We start from the raw sequence: 25001 nt of genomic DNA, 5'->3' as shown, positions 1-25001 counted from the left end.
ATTGTCATCTTAAAAAAAAACCCCAAACCAAACCCTGTAGATTTTTAATCCTAATAACAGCTAGCTTGAAAGGTTTAATGTGGAAAAATTGATCAGGTTTAAGAACATTAGAGTTCTTAATTATAGACATAAATGAGAAATTTTTTCTTGGGGAAAATCTATCAGAAGTTGGCAAAATGTGACTGCTTGTTCATTTGAAATTATTTTAAAAATAGTTTTGTTGGTACAATTTTAATGGCAGTAGAACTAAATGAAATTAAAGTATAAATCATATATAACTTGTAGTATGATAATTGTTGGTGATGTCACATAATAATGATCCTTTTCATATATCATATAGTGTTTTACTGAAAATATTTAGAAGTAATTTGGAAATAATTTAAAAGGTCCACTTAACCCCAATGTAGTACATTTGGAATATTTAAAATATACTGTTGCAATTAGCAAATTGTTTAGTAATGGCAAGAAAAGATGTATTGAGCAGCCCTTTTAGCAGAAGGATACAAATGAGTCCAGACTGCGGCACGACTAGGAGAGAAAAAAACCCCACCAGCCACTCTTGGACAGATTTATTGAAAAATTGCCTTTTTTTTAATCCACTGGAATGTCAAGACAACCTTACATATTTTTTTCTCCTTTGTAATCAGTAGGAATTACTGTTTCATGTAATTAGAAACACAGGATGCTGCCTTATGCAGAGTCAAATCACTGGTCTATCTAGCTCAGTATTTGTTGACACAGACTGGCAGCAGTTCCTGAATATTTCAGACAGGAGTCATTCCCAGTCTTCCTTGGAGACACTGAGGATCGAACCTAAGATCTTTTCTATGTGCTTTACTATACATTTTCATTTATCCTTCTACAAGACAGTGGGGGAAATGTTTCATGAACATGACTGAATTCTTTACGCAGTGCAGTCTTATACATGTCTACCCAAAAAAGGTAATTCTCAGTACATTACTTTCTGAGACCTTTTGGCTTAGCCTTAGAAGTTAGACAGGGAACAGGAGAAGGGGGCAAAGAGGTGGAAGGTGGTGAAGGAGGTAGGTGGGTGCCATGATGCATTTTGTCCCTATGAGCAGTTAGGCCAAGAGGCAGGCTTCAGGTGTGCCTACAAGGAGGAGTGCCTTAGTCACAGACTAGTACCAAGTTGGGCAAACTTCTTTGGCAGCTCACTGCTTAAGGCAGCCTCCTTTTGTCTGTGGAGCATGCAATGAAAGGAAAGCTTGGTCCGGGTATAGCCCGGGAGTTGCCAAGTTTTATTCAAATTACATCTTAGACATCTTGGGGCAGGCTTGTGAAAATGAGGAGGATCCAAGGGAAAACGAATTGACTAGAAGAACAGCTAATCAGTTAGCTGATTTTTTTTTTAAAAGTAGCTAATTTATGAGGAAGGAACATTTCTATATTGCTTCCTGCAATTACAAATGACATCTTAGTTCTTGAACCATCTGGGGTGTGAAAGCAAATGCATCTGCGTAGCCCAAATTGATCTGAAAAAGATGGGAAGGAAACTTCTCGCTGTGGAAAAATCATCTTCCCCACACTCTTCCCCATCATGCCTCTCCATTTCATAATGTCATTTACAAGTCTGTCCACACGTGTACATGCCCTACACTTGGTTGCGTGCATAAATTGTTTGTGCATTTTTTGATGTTTTATTTATTTCTTATAATTACTACTTTTGTCATGCTGTATGTATTTTTTCCCCATGTGGTAAGCCGTCCTGAGCATGGTTTGAACTATGGAAAGGTGGTATACAAACAAATGTATGTATGTATGTATGTATGTATGTATGTATGTATAGTTCCACAAAATTTCATTCAGCACTGATGGGGTCACTGCACTGGGCTTTGGGTTTCTTGTCGTTCTTGAGCTGCTGGGAATGTTACCTGCAACTGCATCAAATGAAGTAGTTCTTTGAGCAAATCTAGGGGGAAAGATGCATGGTAGGGCTATATGTGTAAACCAGGTCTTAGCACTCTTCCCGGCCTCTTTGCCCCCTCCTTCTACTTCCCTCCAACCCCTTTGCTGGGATCTTGACTTACTTTGGCAGTTAGCTGCGTATGTAACAGGGTTGCCATGGAAACAGTATCCAGCACACTGCGCTCTGTCTCTCTGTTCTCTCTTGTCTTTCCTATCCCACCCTCTTCTTCTGTTTCTGAAGCCTGTTGCCATGGAAAAACTTATAATCAACTAAAATTCTCAGATCCCCTTCCTTTTGTTTCATACATTAAGATGCTTTATCTTGAGGAAGGCTTAGGGACAAGGCTTCAGTTTCCTCTTTAAAAATCACAATACCTTCCTGATGGTGTGCAGGTGTGTGATGTCTTGTGTCCTCTGTGATCACAGCAGCATGTCCTGTCAACCTGCCTCAGTATCTTGTATGATACTGCACAGGATTTTTTTTTTTTTTTTGGAGGGGGGTAGGATTCTTCTTGAACTGCCTGATGCTGCTACTTGATGCTACAAAACTCTTGTCCAAGCAAAAAAAAAATTAAAATTAAAAATTGTACTCATATATTAGTACTCTCTCTGTCGATGAACCCATATTACTTTCCCAGTAATCCACAGGAATGAACACAAAGCTCTCTCTGAGGTAAATTTGAGTCATTCCTTGAAGCCCAGTGTCAGCTAACTTTTGGATATCTTGTCCTGCCTCATGTTCCCATGTTTGCTGCATTCCCTGTTTCCCCACTCCTACTTTTGGGGCTGTAAGGAAACAGTGTCATGAATAGCAAACATTAAGGGTATTTGTGAGAGGTGAAATTAATTTGTTGGAGTTGGTGTGGGTAAGGAAAGGTGCTATTATTGCACAGGCCAGAAAGGTGAAAGTAGGATGACAGTGGTTATGGTAATGATGAAAAGCAACAAGCAGTTCTGGTGTTGGTAGTGAAGGGGAGTCACGGACAACAATGGCAGTTTAAATAAAATGACACTGAAAATGGTTGTGGCTAATCGGGGACATGACTGTGATGAAGAAGAGGAACACGACTAATAGAAAATCTGAGATGTTTGTGCCTGTGATTCAGGATGCTACTGTTGGCTCTGGAGTTGTATTTGATTTCAGTGCTTTTATTGAGACATATCCTAAAGCTGTACTTTAGCTACATAAGAGAATTGATTTTATCTTCTTCTTCTTTTGTCTTTCCCTCATGCCTCTCTCACAGTTTCACTCTGTCTCTTTCTCTCTAACACACAGTTTTATTAATATTGCGGTCTTATCATTTAATTAGTCCTGGGAACTGTTTAAAAGTGGTATAGAAATCTAACAAACAAATGAATACATAGTATTAAATGAGCTGCTTCCGATAAGTAGTCTCAGTCTATTGGTTCCCTGAGGAACCATGCCCTCTTGGAAGGTGAACTGTGAACATGATGTCTCAGGAAAATGAAAATGAACTTCAAGGAAGTTTGAAAATGTGGTTTGGTTAGGAAAGGGTAAATAGATTAAATCCAAAGTAATTTCAGAAGCTTTAAAGAACATGTTTCTATGGAAACATCAACCCACAAAGGAGAGAGAGAGAGAGAGAGAGAGAGAGAGAAGGAAGAAAGAATAGAGAAAATTGGGACCTTTTTTTTTTTTGGAAAGGAGGAACCGCCATGCCCAAACCCCCACATAATATTGACAAAAAATAATAATAACTGTTCATTTTAATTGACTTCCCATAAAAAAATATGATGTTGGGGGCTGAAACAGCTCTGAACCACAGAATATATATATATATATATATATATATATATATATATATATATATATATGTATATGTATATGTATGTATATATATTATTGGTGCCACAGTACATTAATGTTTTCGAACGTGAAGCTCCATAAACAATATTTTTATTCCATTGCTGGAATTTGATCCAGTGTTCCTACATGAGGCATGCTAGGATTTGTGTCACTCAGATGGTGATGGCTTAGGGCAGCATAGCATTTTTTCATTAAATTCTGAGGTCTTCTAGAGTTCTTCCAGTAAAGTAATGTCAGCACATTCCTCTGCTTTTCATTTGGGACAGTAAGGTTGCTTCAGACATTATATTGTTGTAAGTTTTCTTTTTTGGGGGGGTGTCAGTCTGTATGATGCCCGAGTCCCTTCTAATCCCCAATCCACCAAGGGTTAAATCTAATGGAGAATTCCATTGTTGAGTTAGCAAGGCAAGGGTCGTGGTCGCCACCAACACAAGTACTACATCAGTACAGTATGGTCATTACGGGGGTGGCTTTGTGGCAGAGGACACATGGGTGGGCCCACTCCATCACCTGGCTGGTAGTGAGAGAGACAGAGTTGTATATGAGAGAGCTGGCCTAGAAGCAGGCAGAAGTCAGAGAGCCAGAACCATTCTAGATTTCTGCTTGAATTCACGGCTGTAACTATGAGAGAAGCAATACCTCCTGGGGTGTTAATGCTGTGAGCCCCTCCATGCTGAACACCCCTTCTTATTTTCTGCTGTCCTTGGGATACTTTCCAATTTGTGCCTTCCATGTGTCAGAACCTGACACCCTCTGTCCTTTCTGCATTATCTCTTCTTCTTGAGCAACAGAAATTCATCTGCAGAGAAGGGAAGGTTTATTCTGTCTATGACTATTGCCAAGGTTTAGCTCTCTTAAAAAAGTACTGTCTCTAGTCCACTTGTAATCTTCCTTAGTAAATAAATCTGAAAGCACTGAAACAGTCCATAAAAGAAGAGTTAGTTGTTTAAATGTCAATCTTGTGATGTACAGGATTCTAACCCCACCTGTTCCTGTTCCTATAGGAAAAGAAGCACAAGAAAAATTCTCACCCCCACATTCAACCATCACTTCTTAGGCATTTTGCATGGAATTGTTTTGCCACAAATTCTACCTGACACTTCCCAGATGTTCTCCCCGAACAACCAGATGCACCTACATCCCTCAGCTGAACAAGCCGTCAGCACCATAGTAGTTGACGTGGCACAGGATGCTGGTGGAGCATGGGTTGGGGTGCGGGATGAGTGATACAAGATTTGGCAGTTCACCTGTGATATGTACCAGAAAACAGTAGGAGTCTAATCTGGAACTGAACTGAATTCATTTGGGTCTCTTAGATTGCTCTTCATCTCTCTTGAGAACAGGCTGTTCTGAGAATTTTTAAGGTCTAAAGTTGGGTCTGAAGTAAGCCTGCAGGTCAGCTCATTGTGAGGATTCCAAGATAAAGGTAGATGAGATGGAAGGGAAACATGTAGCATGTATTTAATTTAATTTAATTAATTTATACACCACCAAATCAACTATGCCCTATGAGCGCTTCACAATTTACACAACTGTTTGCAGAACAAAGGTGTGGTCAAGATGCTGAGCCAGGAACTCGAAAAGTTTCTTTTGCTATCTCTTTTCCTGCCGTCATTTCTAATTAGGAGGCCCTTGTCATCTGATGAAGGATGACCATATGGAACAGGAATAGGAAATCCTAAATTGATTGACATACATCTTTAAAAGGCGTGTCAATCAACAAAGGATTTCTTCTCTCCATCCCTTTGAGAATGTCGTCTAAAAGATCTAAAAACAATGCCCATAGATGTTAGTGCTCTGTCTTTAAGATTCAGCTGTTCTCAACTGTTAATTTTTGTCAGCTCATCAGCACTCTTTCTCTCCATTCTCAAAATGCCTTTGTTTCCTCAGAATTATGCTCTGCATATATTACCAAGAATAAAATTGATTTTCTGGTTGTTGGTTTTTTTTGCATTTTCCTCTTGCTTCTTTTGTTTATGTGTCAGATTCTGTCACATTGAAAATAGAAAGGGCCCCCTGCTACTAATATTGGAGCAGTGTTTTTGTTTTCTATTTTTTTTCAACTGCATGTTTTTGGGAAATTGTGAACCTTAGAATAAGCATGCAGTTTTCAGACTGGATGTTCATGACTCTGTATTGTAACAACTACTGACAGAACACTGTATTTGTCTGTGTGTTGTGTGTGTGTGTGTGTGTGTGTGTTTAAGTGTATCTGAGAGACCTCTACTGGCTGAATTGGGGCATTTTTCAATTTGCCTATACTATGGCTCAGGGTTATCTCAGATTTCAAACATACTTCAGATCTGTTTTATAGGTAATGTTAAGCAAAGATGGCTTGCTTCAAACATTAAATTAGTAACAAAATTAATATGAAAATTAATTTAATCTGTCATAGTTGGTCTTCTGTACACCCTGATCCCAATTAGACCTTTGCAGGTTTAAAAGAGCAGGCCCAGATTAGCCTGATCATTGCAATGTAGGGCTGCCTTCTTCTGTCAGACTACTGTAACATCTGTCTACTCAGACTAGCAGTGGCTTGCTAAAGTCCCAGGTAGCAGACTTTTCCATCCCTGCAGCCTGAAGTGTTTATTAAAATAAGAAATGCCAGCAGTAGTGTGGTGCCAAATTCAGAAGTATAGGGTCCTTTGATGATAACCATAGTCACACCCTTGCACAGTCAGATCATACAACCTTCTAATATTATACAATAATAATAATTGGGGGCATTATATGATCAGTGCAGATAGCCACATTCTGCCTTTCAGCTAGATCTAGTTACACATACATGGGCAAATGATTTGGGTGCTCCAATATCTTCTTTCAGACTGACTCAAGTTGTGCTTTCTTTGAAGTTCCATTGTTCATAACAGAAAATGCACACCATTATCTTGAAATTGAAGCAACTTGTGTTTACATGGTTCCTAAATGCAGAACTTTGGAGCATACAGAACAACACTTCCTCACTGTTCTTCTTTTATTCAGGTAAAACAGTAAGGAAAAGCATACAGTCTTTGTTTTTCAAATTAGTAGAAAACCTCACCTGGCTATTTGATGGTATACACCCTACTTTTGTAAAACAATGTTAAACATACTGGGCTGCCAAGGCTGAAATCCTGTACCCACTTACCTGTAAGTAAGTCCCATTAACCTAAAAGAGACTTTTGTTTTGTGAATGGTTAATGAGTGCTTATACATCAGCTTCTGCAAGGTAGGAGACTTGTGTAAGCCTCTTTGCAAAGGTCCATCTCAAATGCCTGCTGAGGCAGCCAAGGCGGGGTCACCTGTTGTTGCAAAAAAAGGAGCCTATTTGTGCAAGCAAATCAGCAAGATCCTGGCTGCTTAGGAACAGGGTCAGTGCAGAGAGTAGTGGCATGGAGGTGTAGCTCCATTGGCCAGCAATGGTATGTATCCTAGCAAAAGAGTGACTATTTAAAAGATGGGCAGGTGAGACAAGCAGAGGTGCATCCAGAGAAGAAGAAAACCAGGGTGAAGCTCTTTTTCCTCTTTACGCCTAAGGCCTAGGCAGAAGCCTCGGGGAAGGGCTGAATTACCAGCTACTGGGTCTGCCTCATGACAAGTGAATAATTTAGAAAGCAGAAGAATACCTGATTCAAGTTCACTGAAAGGATTGAGAGGCAACACTTGGTAGCAGAGTACTGTTAGTGCAAAATATCATAGAATCATAGAGTTGGAAGAGACCACAAGGGCCATCGAGTCCAACCCCCTGCCAAGCAGGAAACACCATCAGAGCACTCCTGACATATGGTTGTCAAGCCTCTGCTTAAAGACCTCCAAAGAAGGAGACTCCACCACACTCCTTGGCAGCAAATTCCACTGTCGAACAGCTCTTACTGTCAGGAAGTTCTTCCTAATGTTTAGGTGGAATCTTCTTTCTTGTAGTTTGGAACCATTGCTCCGTGTCCGCTTCTCTGGAGCAGCAGAAAACAACCTTTCTCCCTCCTCTATGTGACATCCTTTTATATATTTGAACATGGCTATCATATCACCCCTTAACCTCCTCTTCTCCAGGCTAAACATGCCCAGCTCCCTTAGCCGTTCCTCATAAGGCATCGTTTCCAGGCCTTTGACCATTTTGGTTGCCCTCCTCTGGACACGTTCCAGTTTGTCAGTGTCCTTCTTGAACTGTGGTGCGCAGAACTGGACACAGTACTCCAGGTGAGGTCTGACCAGAGCAGAATACAGTGGCACTATTACTTCCCTTGATCTAGATGCTATACTCCTATTGATGCAGCCCAGAATTGCATTGGCTTTTTTAGCTGTCGCGTCACACTGTTGGCTCATGTCAAGTTTGTGGTCAACCAAGACTCCTAGATCCTTTTCACATGTACTGCTCTCAAGCCAGGTGTCACCCATCTTGTATTTGTGCCTCTCATTTTTTTTGCCCAAGTGCAATACTTTACATTTCTCCCTGTTAAAATTCATCTTGTTTGTTTTGGCCCAGTTCTCTAATCTGTCAAGGTCGTTTGGAAGTGTGATCCTGTCCTCTGGGGTGTTAGCCACCCCTCCCAGTGTCATCTGCAAATTTGATCAGGATGCCCTTGAGTCCATCATCCAAGTCGTTGATAAATAAAATATGTAATAGAGAATCCAGTAGTCCAGAATAAAAGAATATTTTTTCATTATTATTATTTATTTACTGTATTTATAGTGTGCCTTTCAGCCTGAAGTCTCCCATAAGCACAGGGATATATGCAATTCACCAGATTCACTTCATTATTGTGGAATCTGTTTCCCCCCAAGTTGTGTCACATGCTGGAACTGTTTTTTTATTAACTTGGGAGGGAAGGTATATCTTAGAAGTTATAATTCCAAACTTTTCAATGCTTTATGGAGTCTTCCAGTGGTCTGCTTTTGAGTTGCAAATAAATATGCAACTATTTGAATTTTGGGGATTGAGGAAAGTCTGAAACCAAATATATACCAGGTGGCTTTTGTTCCTTAATGTTTCTAACTAGTGTCTTTGATGCAGGTCTTGATAAAACATCTCAGTCTAGATTATCATGGAACATTGGTACTAAATCCTTCCAGAAGGAGTCTCTAAGAGCAGACAGCATGTGACCCAATAGTGTTTTTTGAATACAGGTTAAAAACTGGGTTTAGTGCACCCAGCAGAATTAGAAAGATTTTAAAGCCTCATATACCGGTATTTGCTGCATATGTTACCAACATAACCATTAAAAAGTTAGGAAGTCATTAGAGTCCTCATCCAACCCTTGCAACCTACAACTTGTGACTTCATCATCCTAACATTACTTCACCCACATTTACCACCCACTGCACACATGCCTTCTGTCTCCACATGCCTTCTGCTTGAGTTCAGGAACTGGGCTTCTTTCCCAGTTCCTTTGTTTTCCCATGTCTCTCTCCCTACATTTGAAGTGCGGGGGACAGCAGTTCAGTGACTTTTTTTTGGTACATCAGTGCTTTTGTCCATAAATCATCAGTTCTGCAGATATTGCTTTCATTATACCAAATATCCCTCAGGTACTGATGTCTTGCTGCAAATATTAACCTCTGCTGTGGCTATTGTTTGCCTCTGCTTCAAGTTTCTTCACTGCTTTCTATTGCCCATCTATGTGTCAGACACATTTCCTCTCTTTCATCGCTCTCATCCAGAAATGCTATGCACATCTTTCCTTTTAACCCTTTATTGAACTGCTTGTGAGAAATCATCCATTTCCCCCACTGCTCACCAGGCACCCTATTGCATATTCCATGAGCATCTATTCTTCTTATACCTCCTGCAGTTGCAGGTTATCTCCCCTCCTCAGTGTCTCTGTGTTGAGACAAGCCACTGAGCCAATAAGTCAGGCTTGCAACGACGGAGAATGGAAGCCTGTTACAGAGCTAAACAAGTTATCAATTACCCTAACTGAGGGAGAATCAAGTTTTACGAGTTGATTTTTATTTTTTTTAAAGTCAGACTTCCATTTGTTGTATTATCAGAAGATGTAAAGTGTGCATGTATGTGTGTAGCCTGGAATTTTTTGTATGGCGACTGTGTTGAGCAAAACAAGGTAACACTTTAATGAGGAAACGTGTTTAAATATTTGATGTGTACAAATTTTCCCAAAGAATTAGAGAATTCATTTGCTCACTGAAGCATTTGCATGTCCAATTGGGAGACAAAATCTTACCAGTGAAGTGTGAAACTGCTTTGAGTGCAAAGCTTAGCATGCTCCTTTCTCTGGGGTAGCACAAAAAAAATCCTCTCCCCCACCATTATTAGTTTTGGTTCTGAATGAAGAATTGCCAAGCAAATAAGAGCCAATTGGTAATACATTTTGCTGACCATTGGATTTAAGGAAATAAATGACTGGCTCATAATTCTAAGAGATCCCTTGTAGAATTCTATACACGTGCATGGTATCTCAAAGCTGCCATGCTTAAAATCCCAGGATCTGATCATTGTTTGGAGACTGAGAGAACTGTGCAACACTGCTGCTTGTGAGGGATGTTCAATATTGAACATTATTTTTATTTAAATGCTGTTTCATTAAATGCTAAAACACAACTACAAAAGTTTGATGCTGGCATTTCACAGCTTCCCAATATCACAGCCTGAGGACATTTGGCAAATGGCCTTTAGTGTTCTATCTGCAGATCTCAATTCTTTCACTACCTGGATAGGCAAACTGCCCATGAGGGCTGATTTTAACAAAGAATCAAGAAGAAGAATTAAACAGATGAAGCAGCATTGGAAAAGGCTTGAAGCACTTTAGATTTTAGATGAACAATTTTGCTTCTTTAAAGTAAGGTGACGTCTTGCAGCAAAGAACTGTATATGGCGCTCTCCCCCACAGTTTTTTGTTTGCATTTTAATGAAGAACTACTAAGTTGCACTTCTCAAACCAGTACATGAACTGAAACACAGCTATACTTCAAAATTCATACTTTCCCAAATTTTGCAGTGCAGCTTTCGAACTGCACAATGTGTACAAGAATGCTCATTTTTTGGGGGGGAAGTGTGCATATTACTGAAAATGGTCAAAGCTGCATACAAAAAATGTGTATATGAGGGAAAATATGCACTAAAATGCTGGTGAATTTCCATGATGAATTTTTAAAAAATGCAAATTGCTTATAGAAATGTAGAGCGCTGAATTTAAGATTGGAAAAATGACAAATCGAGAGAAACCCAACATGACAGATTTGTCCATCCTTAATCTCACAGCATCAGCTCACACATGTGAGGGAAAAGTGACCATAAGCAAGACTCTGAGATCATGCGAGTACAGCATCTAGCAGCCCAGACTCCAAGTAACTGAAGGCATTTTTGGACATATTTTGCAAAATATGCCTATGATTTCAGACTATTTGTCCTTTTCTGTATCTGGCAGTGGGATAATTCTTGCCACATGAATAGAGCAGCCTTATCAGCTGTCACACACGTGCCTCATGTCTATCTGCCTATTTAACAACCTTAATTACAGATTGGTGATACACCCAGGTTTCAGTGATACAAACCAGGTCAACCCTTTCCTCCATGATTAAATCATAGAGCACTAATGTTTTATTTAACAGTGTTGTCAGATTAGGGGAGTTATAGGCTCCATCACCCAAATTCTGCAAGCTGAGAGGCAGCCAAGGAGAGGCAATGGTCTTCTACTAACCAATGTTCCTTCTATTGGGCTGCCTCCCAACACCATATCTCCCCTTGCCCATAACTACCGGGATGGTGATTCCCCTCCTTCCTTCCATTTCCCAAACACTATATATATATATATATATATATATAAAATTAAAATATAAACATATAAGTGGTCATTGGCTACAAAGATAATCACTCAATACCCTTTCCCAACAAGGATACTGGTAAGACTAAAGCACACAGGGCCAGGGCACCAATTTTTTATGTGCAAAATCTCAATGCTTTTTAGAGAACTGAAATAACCACATTTCCCAAGCTGCATAAACAGAATACTTTAATTCCATTATACTTCTTTTTAAAAACTTGCAATAGCATACAAATATATATATGCTTTTTACTCCTACCTGGCAAAATAGTGCAATGACTGACAAATAAAGTACATGATAATTAATAGATGCTAACAGCTTAAATGCATGCAGTTCTTAGCAGCTTCATCGTATATTATGAAGTACATAACAATTTGTAGATCATATATTTCGAAGTGCATACCAATGCATGGAAGCTAACAGTTAAAGCTCACAATTCATTGCAGTTTGATCATATACTTTAAGATACTCTAAAATCACCTCTCATCAGTCTTTGCAGGGAGCAGTGGCGTAGCGTGGGTTGTCAGCACCCGGGGCAAGGCAAGTAATTTGCGCCCCCTAACCCATGGATTTTAGTAGGGGCAGAGAGCTGTGAGTGCGAACGCGCCCCCTCCAGATGTTGCGCCCGGTGCGGACGGCCCCCCCTGCACCCCCCACGCTACGCCACTGGCAGGGAGCCACTCTTTTGTTAACAGTAGATGGCTTCAGCCACCTCCTTCGGTCTGGCCTCTCACCCCAGGCTCCCATTAAAGTAATCAAATAACCAAGAAACCTAGACTGTGCTGTTGTTGTTGGCAACCGTCTGTCTCAAGAGGCAATGGAGTGTGCCTCTGGGGGTGAAGTCAGACCACTGTGAAAGCAGCTACTAAGTCACCTCCCTGAGGCGCGAGCTTGGATAGTATGTCTCTATGACCTGGGCTGCCCAGATGACAAGACCCTCTTCTTGGTATTGCTGATGTGGTCCAAAGGAAAGCAGAGCACTATGTTTGGCACCAGCTTGGCTGCAGGAGTTGCCAGAAGGAGGCGTACAAGGCACCATCCTTCCATCTTATGGACTCCACTCAGGATTTGTGTAGGGTTTTCTTAGCATTTTCTTCTCCTGAAAATATCCCACAAGGCAGGGCATGTTTAGGATCAGAGTTTTCCTTCTGCTAAATGGGCTACCTTCCCAGGTTGATGAGCGCCATCTGCCCTTCACTTCCCTCTACAGCATGTGCAGAAGCTGTCTTCTCCACCGTTGGACCCACTATTGGTCCCATCCGCTCAATCTGCTGGAGCCTGTCTTTGCATACAGTAGAAGTCCCTAACTCACCAAGGGCTTGACACCCATCGGCTACCCTCACCTGGTTTAGCCAGCCAGTTGAAATTGTTTCTTGGGTTGTGGCCAGTGTCACATGTCGACAGCTTCTAGGAGCCACAGGTGAGAGCTGAGTACATGGTGGGGACCAAAGATGGACAAGCTACCGCAGAAGGAGCATGATGTGTCCCCCACTGGAGTAGTACCCCTAACACCCCATATATTTAATGCACATTTAATACAACTCTATTTGTTGTGTTAGTTATAGAACCCTCCTTGGGTGAGATCCAGGGAAGGAGCTGTGTTCCATGTGTGAACGGCAGATTGATTTCACATCCACACACCCTAAGGCTGTCTACATACCATACATTTAAAGCATACATACCATACATACATACCATACATACATACCATACATACATACATACAATGGTATCTTGGGTTACATACGCTTCAGGTTACATACGCTTCAGGTTACACACTCTGCTAACCCAGAAATAGTGCTTCAGGTTAAGAACTTTGCTACAAGATAAGAATAGAAATCGTGCTCCGGCAGCGTGGCAGCTGCAGGAGGCCCCATTAGCTAAAGTGGTGCTTCAGGTTAAGAACAGTTTCAGGTTAAGAACGGATCTCTGGAACGAATTAAGTACTTAACCCGAGGTACCACTGTACCATACATTTAAAACATACATACATACATACATACATACATACATACATACACATACATTTAAAATACCACATATTTAAAGCACATCATTTCCCCTAAAGGATCCTGGGAACTGTAGATTACTGTACTGCACACAGAGCTGTAATTTCCAGGATCCTCTGAAAGAAATCACATGCCTGAAATGTACTTGACCTTAGAGTATGTATGTGAAACCAACCTACCTTTTGCACAGGGCAGCTCCACCCAACACAGCTCCTTCCCTGGAGCTCACCCAGAGAGGGGTCTATTACTAATACAACAAAGAGAATGCTCCCTGTTCCTCACTCCTCCCACAAAAGATGACTGACTTTGGTGTAACCCCATGCTGTTGAGCAGCCCACTGCCCATAGCAGCACCTCCTTTTATCCCAAGGTCATGCCCAGAACTGACTCAGGTGCTGAGGAATTCAAGGGTTAGCCTCACTTCCTTTTGCTTGCATTCTGGAGCTGCTAAAAAAATTCTCAATGCACTTAAAGCAGCACAATTCCTCGACAGGGCAGATGTTCCAGGAGGAGGGGGGAAATAAAACAAAACAATCTGGCACCCCTTTTCTGTTGTTGTCAGCCCTGCTTCTTCTTAATCTTATTGACTCAGATGATGCTGAGGGGCATTTTATGTTTATACACACGCCACACCCTGTAAGCTATTGAAAGCATTATGGGCCAACATCAGTAAGATTTGTTTTGGCAGAAGCTGCATTTTTCACATATGTCTTTACTTTTTAAAAAATAATGCTTTATATTTTGCATCTCGTAGTTGGAAATTGATTCATGAATAAAAAAAATAATCAACATATATTCATAAGCTCCTCACAGACCAATTCTATGCAAATTTAGTCAGAAATTACTGTCATTGAAGTTAGTGGAATTTACTTCTAAGTAAGCATCTTTAGGATCAGGCTGTCAGTCATTCTGAAGATACGTTGTTCCAGCATTTTACTTTCCTTCATCCTTTCCATTTTGGTTTGCTGTTTCTAACTTCTTTTCAAATCTACATTGGCTTGGATCCAGATTCAGAGTTGTCTTTCCATGGACAGATAGCCTTTTGTGGATGGAAGGAATTGAGACTCCTGCTGGAGAAGGGAGCGGGATTTTTTTATTTTTATTTTTTGTCAATTTTCCTCTGCTGCCCCCAGCACCACTTCCCATGATATCCCAAAGGGCCCCCGCCTTTTCAGAGGGTACTCAGGGCTTCAAGGGGACATTAAAAACCTGCAGAAAATGCCTCCAACCCTTTCTCCAGTGGGAGCATCCCATGAGCAGAGTTCCACACATGGGACTTCTGGATCCAAACCACAATGATGACAATAGTACAGAGATCAGTGACTTAAGGTTATAACAAATCTTCATTTTACAACACATTAAATGTTTGTATTTCTGTGGATTCCTTTTGTGTCTCTACACTTCTTTCTGTTTTGTTCTCAGCTGCTTCAGGCCAGCTATTAGGTATGGGGTTTTTTACACTTCAAATTGTACATCTTGCTGAGAGAGAGATTCCTGGTATTCTTGCCATGCACCCTAATTTTGTTTTCTCCTGTTTGTTGTTCTAATATTAGCAGATTTTTCACTTAGCACAGTGGCACTAGGACTGCTGAGCATATGTAGAGTATGGGGCTTCTGACTTCACTGATGGCAACCTGTTTTCAGTACTGGACTCTGAATCACGTTAAGTGACAGCAGAGACATGAGTGCCCCGAGTTTCTTCAGAGTGCATTTCTGTTAATACCGAATGGGACTTTCTTTGTTCTTTGTGGACAATGAACACAGGAGCCCAGGAGCTTCTGGACTTGCAAATATATTGGCTGGCAGGGACATCATCTGAATTAAAAGTGAACATCTAGTTTGTCATGGATGCAATAAGGGAGTTTCACAGGAATTCTAAATGAGAAATGCTGTTGTACTAATGTTATGGGCAAGCGAAGCAAAAAAGTATTTTAACTTCCAGCAAAATATCATACAATATATAGTAGAATTTATATGAAATGTTGCAACATGAAAAAGAAGAAGATGAAAGTTACATCCATATGTGATGGGACTGTGAACAAGCAAGGACATATTGGCTAAAAATAAGAAATATGATAGAATTAATAACATGCCAAATTAGAGATGGATCTGTTATTATCTTTATTAAGCTGCAAAAGGAATTTAACTTTGCAGCATTGTTAAAAGCTTTTGTACACGGTAGCAGCAGCAAGAATATGATATGCCATAAAACAGAGATTAACATCATTTCCTTCTGAGGAGGAATGGGAACATAAAACGTATAACTGTGCAGTCATGTCTGTTGGTGCAATCTTTACCTTGGCTGCTGGTGCAACAGGACCCACACTGTCACATGATGCAATGGATTCTAGGTTGGATTACACAGTTGGTTAACCAATTATATTAGAGTAAGCGAAGAAAGAGTAAAAATAGATCTTTGTTGGAGTGAAAACTGTTTATTGAATTTTGGCAAAATAAAAAGTACATACTTTTACAAATATTACGGTACATGCTTACTTAATTTGTTTTAATAGGAAAGTATAGTGGGCGATAGTCAATGCTAGTCCTACTCAGGTAGTCCCACTGAATGTATAATACTAACTTAGGTTTATTAATGTCAATGGAACTTCTCTGAGTAGGACTTAGTTGATTGAAACCCAAAGTATAAAGAATACCACAGGTGCCTATAGTGAAAAACTCAATGGGCTGTGTCTTCTCTCTGAGCAACCCCCTCCCCTCCACCTCAACTCAGCTCAGCTCAGCTCAGCTCAGCTCAAGGCAAGCAATTAAACTAAATGGCTTTCTTCCAATTAGCATTTTATTGAATTGTTTAAAAATATTATTATTTAAGTGTTATTATGCAGAGTAATTGTATACATGTTCACATATTTATACACACATGGCTATGTGATAATTTCTTTGCATAATAATATCTATTTCATTTATTTAGAAAATGAAATAAAATAATGATGACATTTTCAATAGAAATTTAGCTAGGGGAAAAAATCATAATCACATCAGCAAGGCCCATTTCATGAAACAGGTGAGATTGTGTGGCCTGCTTTCTTTGGAAATCTTTGTATATCTATGGATTCCTTTTGTTTCTCTTTCCTTCTGTCTCTTCTTTCTTTCTCCTTTCTGATTTGTTCCCAGCTGCTCCAGGCTAGCCATTAGTGTTCTCAGTGGTTTTTTTACACTTCAAATTGTACATCCTACTGAGAGAGAGATTCCTGGTATTCTTGCCATGCACCTTAATTTTGTTATCTTCTTTTCTTTCTCTTTCTTCTCTAGGTACCTGATTAATGTCACATTTGAAGGGAGGAATTTGTCTTTCAGTGAGGACGGCTACCAGATGCACCCAAAATTGGTTATCATCCTTTTGACCAAGACGAGGACGTGGGACAGGGTAGGATATGTTTGGTAACTCTCAGGCTAGGGCTGGGAGGCAAAGGGGTAGAGATGTTCTTCTAAGGGCTAGTAGAGTTTCAAGAAGTAGAGTTTGCTAGCCATTTCCCATCTCAGAGGTTCATTTGACACAGCTGTTTACTGAGTAACACATGAGCATGCAGGGTTAATATTGTAATGAGATGCTTCTTTAGTTTGCCTGAAACTTCCATAGGTTTTATTTTATACTGTAATCTGTAGTTCGTAGCCCTCCTGTACAACAGAACCCACGCGGAGATGGAATCACCTGACGAATCTCCATTGAATGTTGCCAGTCTAGTGATCACGTGGTGTTATTGTGTCAGTTACCCCTTTGCATTTTACATGTAAATTTAACATACCCAATGACAATTATGATGCGTTGGCAAGTAAGGAGGTACTAGATCAGTCTGTACATCCCTGCAGTTGTGGCTCCGCCTACGAATGAGCATAAACTGAAGCCTGACGATACCGTGGTTGCCATTCTGTGTAATTAGGCTGCAGCCCTATGCACACTCAACTGGGAGTTAGCTCTGTTGAACACAGTGGGACTACTTTTGAGAAAATGTGCATAGAATTACACATTTAATCCCAGTGAGGTTTAAGCAGATTAATTGTGAGCACAGTTGCAGCATATGAGAGGAGATACTTTATTTTCATTGAACTGGCTCTATCAAAACAAGATGATGGGAGGCTGAGAGATCATCGGCAAGGTGACCACAACAATGTCACGGTAGAAATAAATGTAAATGTTGTATCTTGTCTCTCTTTAGTTTGGAACCTCCTGTATACTAGATATGCCGCATGTTGCACATTTCATAAAATTTTTGTGTTCAGTAATCTTATCTGGAGACATAAGCCTACTATCTCAGATGCACAGAGTATTAGCTTAACTTGTTAGGCATATATGTACAGAGAGAAAGAAAATGGGAAACTTGAGCCCAAAAGCCATGAAATGCAAAGAGTTTTTTCTCTATGTCTGTGTACATACTCTCACATACCAATGGGGCATAACAAGTCATGCACCTAATGATGCGGGCTTTATCCCATGAAAATCTTCTGGCACAGGTAATCTATTAATCTCTAAAGTGTCACAATCCTCTTTGTGTGTGTGTGTGCTTGATGTAACAGAGTAACACAGTCATCCCTCTGCAATTTGTCACCACTGATAGATAAGAAGCCAAAGAAAAACATGTAGAGCCGAGAAATGCATCATCAGCACACTGGTGACAGCTCAGGCCACTTCCCCTGGAATTTCCCCTAATTCTTGTAGCCTCATGTTTATTTTAAAGAGAGTGAATGTCAGAAGGAATAGTGCCCCCACCCTCACTCCAAGATACATAATGCAGACAAGTGGATAATGAGTAGTCAGCTATAACGGCTTGCTGTGCTTTCCCTGGAAGGAGTGAATGGAAGAAAGGAGTCAGATGCTATTCCGTCCAGCCCTGGGAACAGCATGCAACCCCTTTGAGATGGGTAACCTGTGGCATTCCTGGACTGCTGCTCCTATCAGCCCTGACCACTGGCTATACTGGCTGGTGATAATGGGAATTGGAGTCCAACAACATATGGAAGGCCTTAGAGCAGCTTTTCTCAACCTTGGGTCCCCAGATGTTTTTGGCCTACAACTCCCATCATCCTTAGCTAGCAAGGCTAGAGCTCAGGGATGATGGCAGTTGTAGTCCAACAACATCTGGGGACTCAAGGTTGAGAAACACTGCCTTAGAGGGTGATAGATCTTGCCTTATCCCTAGAAGCATCTGATCCCTGTTCATCAGTAGGTTATCCTTCATGTTTTCCAGGCTTAATGTATGAACCTTCTGAGATGCTATCTGACTCTCTCTTGCCTTCTTTCAAACATTCTCCATTCTTACTCTATTCTAAATATGAATAGATAGAGAGCGCCAATCTTTTCTCTTAAAGAGACTTTTTCTTGTGCACTTCATCTAGCTCACTCTGAAATGGCTGACATCACTTTGGCAACAGACACTGCAGGTGTTCTTTTAGGACTATGTGTGTGAGAGAAGAGCATTCTGCTGCAGCTACATCACTGGAGCTGGAGACTTTTAATGCTCAAGATTTGATTTACACTCACCCTCAGCAAAAGAATGGCAATTTCAGTGAGCTCTCTTTTGCATTTGCTCCTTTTAGAATATAAGCTTAATAAAACTAATCTTCTCAGTTTTGATCTGGTAACAGTCCTAATCCACTCACATAATAACCTAGAGGATGATCTGAAGACACATGATGAGGGCCTGCTGCTGATGTTGAACCAGTCTAGCACTTCAAGCTTCCTGGATGAGAGACCACTGTGAAATATACGTGTTCAGCTCTGAGCTGTGCAAAGGAAGAGTGGGGTAGATGTGGAATCATATGTAATAATAGCAAACTTAGTTCTCCGAGTGCCTGTCCCTACAGCCATGTATCCACAACAGGGAATTCTTAGCAGGCTTGGGGGAATTCTAAGATTTGCAGAAACAAAAAAAATTTTTTTTTGGGGGGGGAAAGCAAAGTTAAATGGGCAATACCAAAACAGCCCACTGAAGGCTGAACAGTGGGTATGGTATGCTGACTGACGGAAGGATATGGGGGACAAAGGAAAACTGGAAGGAAAGGGAGAGAAATTGTGTCGTGGAAGAGGGCACGGGTGGCTGGAACCCTGAATAAGAATACTCCAACAAATTGCCTTTGCTCATATGGAAATATGACCATTCTCTTCATGCAATTGCTCATGCAGCTCTATTTTACTGAATGCAAACATTGAGCCTGGACACTCTTAACCATGGGTAGGCAAACTAAGGCCTTCTTAATCCGGCCTGCGGACGGTCCGGGAATCAGAGTGTTTTTACATGAGTAGAATGTGTGCTTTTATTTAAAATTCATCTCTGGGTTATTTGTGGGGCATAGGAATTTGTTCATTTCCCCCCAAAATATACTCCAGCCCACCACAAGGTTTGAGGGACAGTGGACCAGCCCCCTGCTGAAAAAGTTTGCTGATCCCTGCCCTTACGCATACCAAAGCAAACGTCATGCAGAATAAGTTTCTTTATGCAGAGCACCAGCTGTACATACCTCCAGGATAGCAGCATCAATACGTTTTAGGAATCTGTCATTATGCTTTTCTTGCTGAGCATTTCTAACTAGCTAGGAGCACAGTGAGTGATCTCCCTGGACATAGGGCTCTTGGTCAACGTGGTGTCAAAAAACCCAAAAACAAACCCTACATTAGGGAGTCATGCAATCTCTGTGTACATTTAATTCATGTGAAGGTTTCTATTACTTTCAGAAGGTTTATATTACCTTACCACAATCAAGCCCACTGCAATTATTTAATAAACAAATTGAGAGACCTTAAACCTTGCACTGAAATTCATCTTCGACTCTCACAAACTTTAGAATGCTTTCAGCATTTTAGACCAAATGATGACAATCTTTTCAGCATTTCATAACTAAATTATGACATCCTTTTATCTCATAAAGTCCAATCTTTATATGTTGTATAATTACAACCTATAACGTTCGTGTATGTTATTACACAAACCCTTTCATGGATTTTGTGTAGCATTGTGAGTTCAGGTCAGCACTGTCACAATGAGACACCCGACAACCACAGTCCTTGCACACAATCTCATTCCACTTTGCAAGCCTGCCTACTCCCTTCAGTAGTTTATTAATAAGTTTGTCCACTGATTTCTACTCTTGTTGCATGAATTGAAGAGCATTACAACTGATTCAGCTTGGAATTTTTATGTTTCCCCTTCAACAACATCTTGGATTTCTGTTTGCCTCCATATTTAGAAAACTGGGAGAATCATGCTGAATAATCACTTGTTTCTTAATGCCTCCATTGTAAACATGTGTTGCTTCTCCTTTTTTTTCTGGACATATTCAAATTAACTCTTAAAATAAAAGTACGGAGGGCTGTCTTGCTTTCTCTGACCACAGAACCCTTTGATCCTCCAGGGGCTTGTAATGTGTGCTATTATTTCTGCTTGCTCTCAGAAAAGGTCATGTCAGAGTTTATAGGTATCCTCTCCAGGGCCCTGCAGGAATCACAGATACCTGGGAAAACATCAAGACATGGATCGTTCATAGCTGATTGGTGCAATCTTTTTCATCCGCAGTAGTTAGGTTCTGAGAGTGAGGTACACAAAGGAAGAACCAAATCCCATGTTCGTACTGTCGCTATGATGTAACTCTCTGTCAATAAGGTGGAATGTACCACATGTCACTGCATCCTATTTAACCTAAAAAATAATTGGTTGAGTCTTTTCCACTGTGAGTCAAAAAATACTCCTTGTCAATGCGCTGTTATGCCAAGCATCAAGGATACAACATCTCAGTAGGGTCCAGAATCTTTTAATAAGTTATGAGATGCATTTTCTATTAGATATGTGCTATTCCCAGTACTCTCCGCAGAAGCAAGGAAGCATTGGAAACCTCACATTTTTGCTGACCTTCATTATTAGGACAAGTCTCCTTTGTATCTTTCTTGAAGAAAACTAGTAAATACATCTCATGTCATCTTCTGTTATTCCCATGATGCTTTCTTATCTTATTAAATGGTGAATGGTTTTTCTTGGATGATGCTGTACAAAAGGAAGTATGGAAGACTCAAAAAATGAGTCTGGTCATCTATTTCACCACAAGGACTTGATAATATTGTATTAGTTTGAACTGGGGATACTTGAAGAATTTGATGTTTGTGAACTCCAATGCAAACTGATCAGATCTCCTCCTTCGAGACTGATATGCAGTTTAGTCTTTCTGATTTACTTACCCATAGCTTACATGCCACATTAAAGAAAACATATTGGTGAAGATTATTGTCTGGGTTTTTCTGTTACAAATAGCATGTCCATAAGATGATTGATATCTTTAAATTTTGACTACTCAAACATTGTTAACAAGCACAAAAACAATCTTAGCTTTTTAAAAAATTATTTAAAGGAATGGATCTAATAACTGAAATGCAATAGAATCTTTAAAGCGTAGCTTTCTCATGGAGTCCCTCAGCTTCTGAACAGGGAAAAGTAACTAATTATAAAATTTCTTGGTCAGGTTTCAAACAGTTTTACTAATTTTTACTGACCTACTTTTGTTGTTCAGAAGAATAAGATAATCAAACATCTATTTTATGACAAATGCAGGTCTTTTACCTCTGCCTCTTTTGTAGGGATGCCACTAATGACTTTATGTGAAAGTTGATGCCAGATCCTTTATTTTTAATATTTTTAATATGGTATTGTTTTAATTATTGATATACAATATAGATACATCATAAGCAGAATACAAAGCAAGAATCAAACATGACCTTTAATAAATTATTTACAATTCTGTTCTTTAATTTAAAGCTGACAGTCACATTAGCAAATAATAAAACAGCTTAATTCTCATACTCATACAGTTTTAAATCTATAACTAACATCTGGCAGAAAAACCTATCGTACAATGTGGAATAAAGACATTCCGTTTAAACAAAAAACAGTCCTGTCAATTATTCTGTTCTCTTGACATAAGGAAATATGTTCTCTTAGCTTTCAGGGTATCCTCCCGACATCTGTTATCCCATTCTGTAATAGATGGGATGTTTCTAGACCTCCATTTCCCTGCATACAGAATTCTGGTTGCTGCTATTAAATAAGAAACCATTTCCACATGCCCAAATTTTACTGATGCCTCCAAGTAATTTTGCAAATACACTATTGGATGGAGTAGAATTCTGTGGCCCAGAATCCTGATCAATTTATCTTTAACCATTCTCCTCCCCCCCCCCCCATTCACATTTCCGAGATGGGACTCAGCTACATTAGTAATAAAAAAGCAAGCATTATAACACTGTTACACCAGATAGTGCTGTAGAGTTTGATTCTTCGGTGATGTGATTTTGCATTATGAGCTTTACAACACGTTTTTCTTTATGTGTCTAGATCCAGCCACAGATTAAATAACTCTCCCTTCTCCTAGTGGCATTTCTAGCAAGGAGCTAGATAATTACCATTTTTTGTGTGTATAGTATATAGTATATACAGGGATAGTATATCATTGGGACATGATAATTTCTCTGATTCCAATATTTTGGGATCTAAGACTCAAGATCCAAAGCTTTCCCCACACTTCCATCAGGATATTTTTGCTGATATTCTGTGCCTATTTGAGCATATGGTCTTTGACCTGTTCTTCCTTTGTGTTGTATTTGAACCATAATTAATGAATCTTTGCCAACACATATTTATTTGTCTTCAGTATAAGCTCTTCAGATTCTGTCACATCTCTTGTGTAGCTAGGCCTTGGATTCTAAACAATTTATTCCCCCCACCTCTTAAACCTTCTCTGCATTTCTATCATCTTATCCACAATTCATTCCAGAGGCGAGGGATTCAGGCTCAATAGTTTTTTATAATGGCCCCAGATTCTTAGTAAGTTAGATATTACTGTATTATCTTTAACCTTCTGTGATCTTACATTATGATGTCTGCATAATAAATTTTGCTGCAGGACATCAGTCAGCTTTTGTTCAAAAAGTAACATCCCATCATAGGGACACACCATTCAATATATCAACCAACTAAGGGCTCTTGCAGCATATATTAAATTTAAATACAGCACTTGAAGCCCTCCTCTTCCTCCCCTCATTGTATACCATTGCCTTTAACCTTGGCTTTTTATTATTCCATATAAACGTCATTGTCATTTATTGCCATTTACCGTATTTTTCGCCCTATAGGACGCACTTTTTCCCCTCCAAAAATGAAGGGGAAATGTGTGTGCGTCCTATGGGGCGAATGCAGGCTTCAGGAAGCTATCCGCAAGTCTTGCCAGCCCGGCGGGAGGTCCCGCGGGCTCGCAAGGCTTGCTGGCAGCAGCCTGCAGCCCAAAAGCTCGGGGGATAGCGGGGAGGCGGAGCACTGCCACCCCGCTATTCCCCGACCTGATCTGGAGGATGGCGGGGGGGGGGGGGAGGAAGCAAGCGTGCTTCTCCCCCCCGCCAGCCCCACAAGCTCGGGGGATAGCGGGGAGGCGGAGCGCCGCCACCCCGCTATTCCCCGACCTGATCTGGAGGCTGGCGGGGGGGAGAAGCAAGCTTGCTTCTCCCCCCCGCCAGCCCCACAAGCTCGGGGGATAGCAGGGAGGCGGAGCGCCGCCACCCCGCTATTGCCCGACGTGATCTGGAGGCTAGCGGGGGGAGAAGCAAGCTTGCTTCTCCCCCCCGCCAGCCCCACAACCTCGGGGGATAGCGGGGAGGCAGAGCGCCGCCACCCCGCTATTGCCCGACCTGATCTGGAGGCTGGCGGGGGGGGGGAGAAGCAAGCTTGCTTCTCCCCCCCCCACCAGCCCCACAAACTCGGGGGACAGCGGGGCAAGCCGCTGCCCCACGGAGGCTAGAAAGGCTGTCCCTGAAGGCAGAAGAGGGAGACGGAGCGCTCCGTCTCCCTCTTCTAGCTTGGGGATGGCTGCGCAAACCTGGGGGGGAATTAATTTTTTTTCCCTTGATTTCCCCCCCAAAAAACTAGGTGCGTCCTATGGGCCGGTGCGTCCTATAGGGCGAAAAATACGGTATTTATTTCTTAGTTATTTTTGCAGATTTTTGCATTTACAGATGTTGAAATAAAAACTAAAATTTTGATATTTACAACAGCAATCCTATACGAAAATGAAAAAATGTGGGCTTTTGCCATTCTAGCAACAAATATACCGTAATTATTCTTTACATAAGTGTTTGTAATTGTTGTTATAATGGTCCTGTATCTCACCTGATATTTTTATAATCAAGTATCTTACTGATTTGGTTGTCCAATAGTAGATAGATATGATTTTCATGTATTTGCTTTTTATGATCAGTAGATATATTTAAGCCTTTTACTTCTGTTTAGCCTATGTTCAATCCGTATCCTGCCACTTTCCCGTATATTCAAATTTGAGTCTATACTCCTTCAGCAAAACAGTGGGTTCTGTTAGTGCAAGTACTATATCATCTGCATATAATTTAATTTTCCCCTCTTCCTCCTTCATTTTAGCCCCAGGAATGTATTATGTTAAATCTCAGTTCTGTTGCCAGAGGCTCAGTGGCTAACATGA

The 25001-nt window shown here is 40.6% G+C and overlaps 1 protein-coding gene across 12 annotated transcripts in view; it reads left to right on the top strand.

Annotated features, from left to right (window-relative positions):
- GRIN2B (glutamate ionotropic receptor NMDA type subunit 2B) overlaps positions 1-25001 on the top strand; it is a 291546-nt gene that overhangs the window by 189401 nt on the left and 77144 nt on the right. For all 12 annotated transcript variants that reach the window (XM_083573738.1, XM_083573744.1, XM_083573745.1 and 9 more), the window contains one exon: positions 16791-16905. In XM_083573738.1, the coding sequence (XP_083429864.1) occupies positions 16791-16905 (115 nt within the window). The remainder of the gene's footprint in view (positions 1-16790; positions 16906-25001) is intronic.

Source organism: Podarcis filfolensis, assembly GCF_964270895.1.
Source record: "Podarcis filfolensis genome assembly, chromosome: 10".
Lineage (NCBI taxonomy): Eukaryota > Metazoa > Chordata > Lepidosauria > Squamata > Lacertidae > Podarcis > Podarcis filfolensis.
This window is presented reverse-complemented; position numbering and strand designations above follow the sequence as displayed.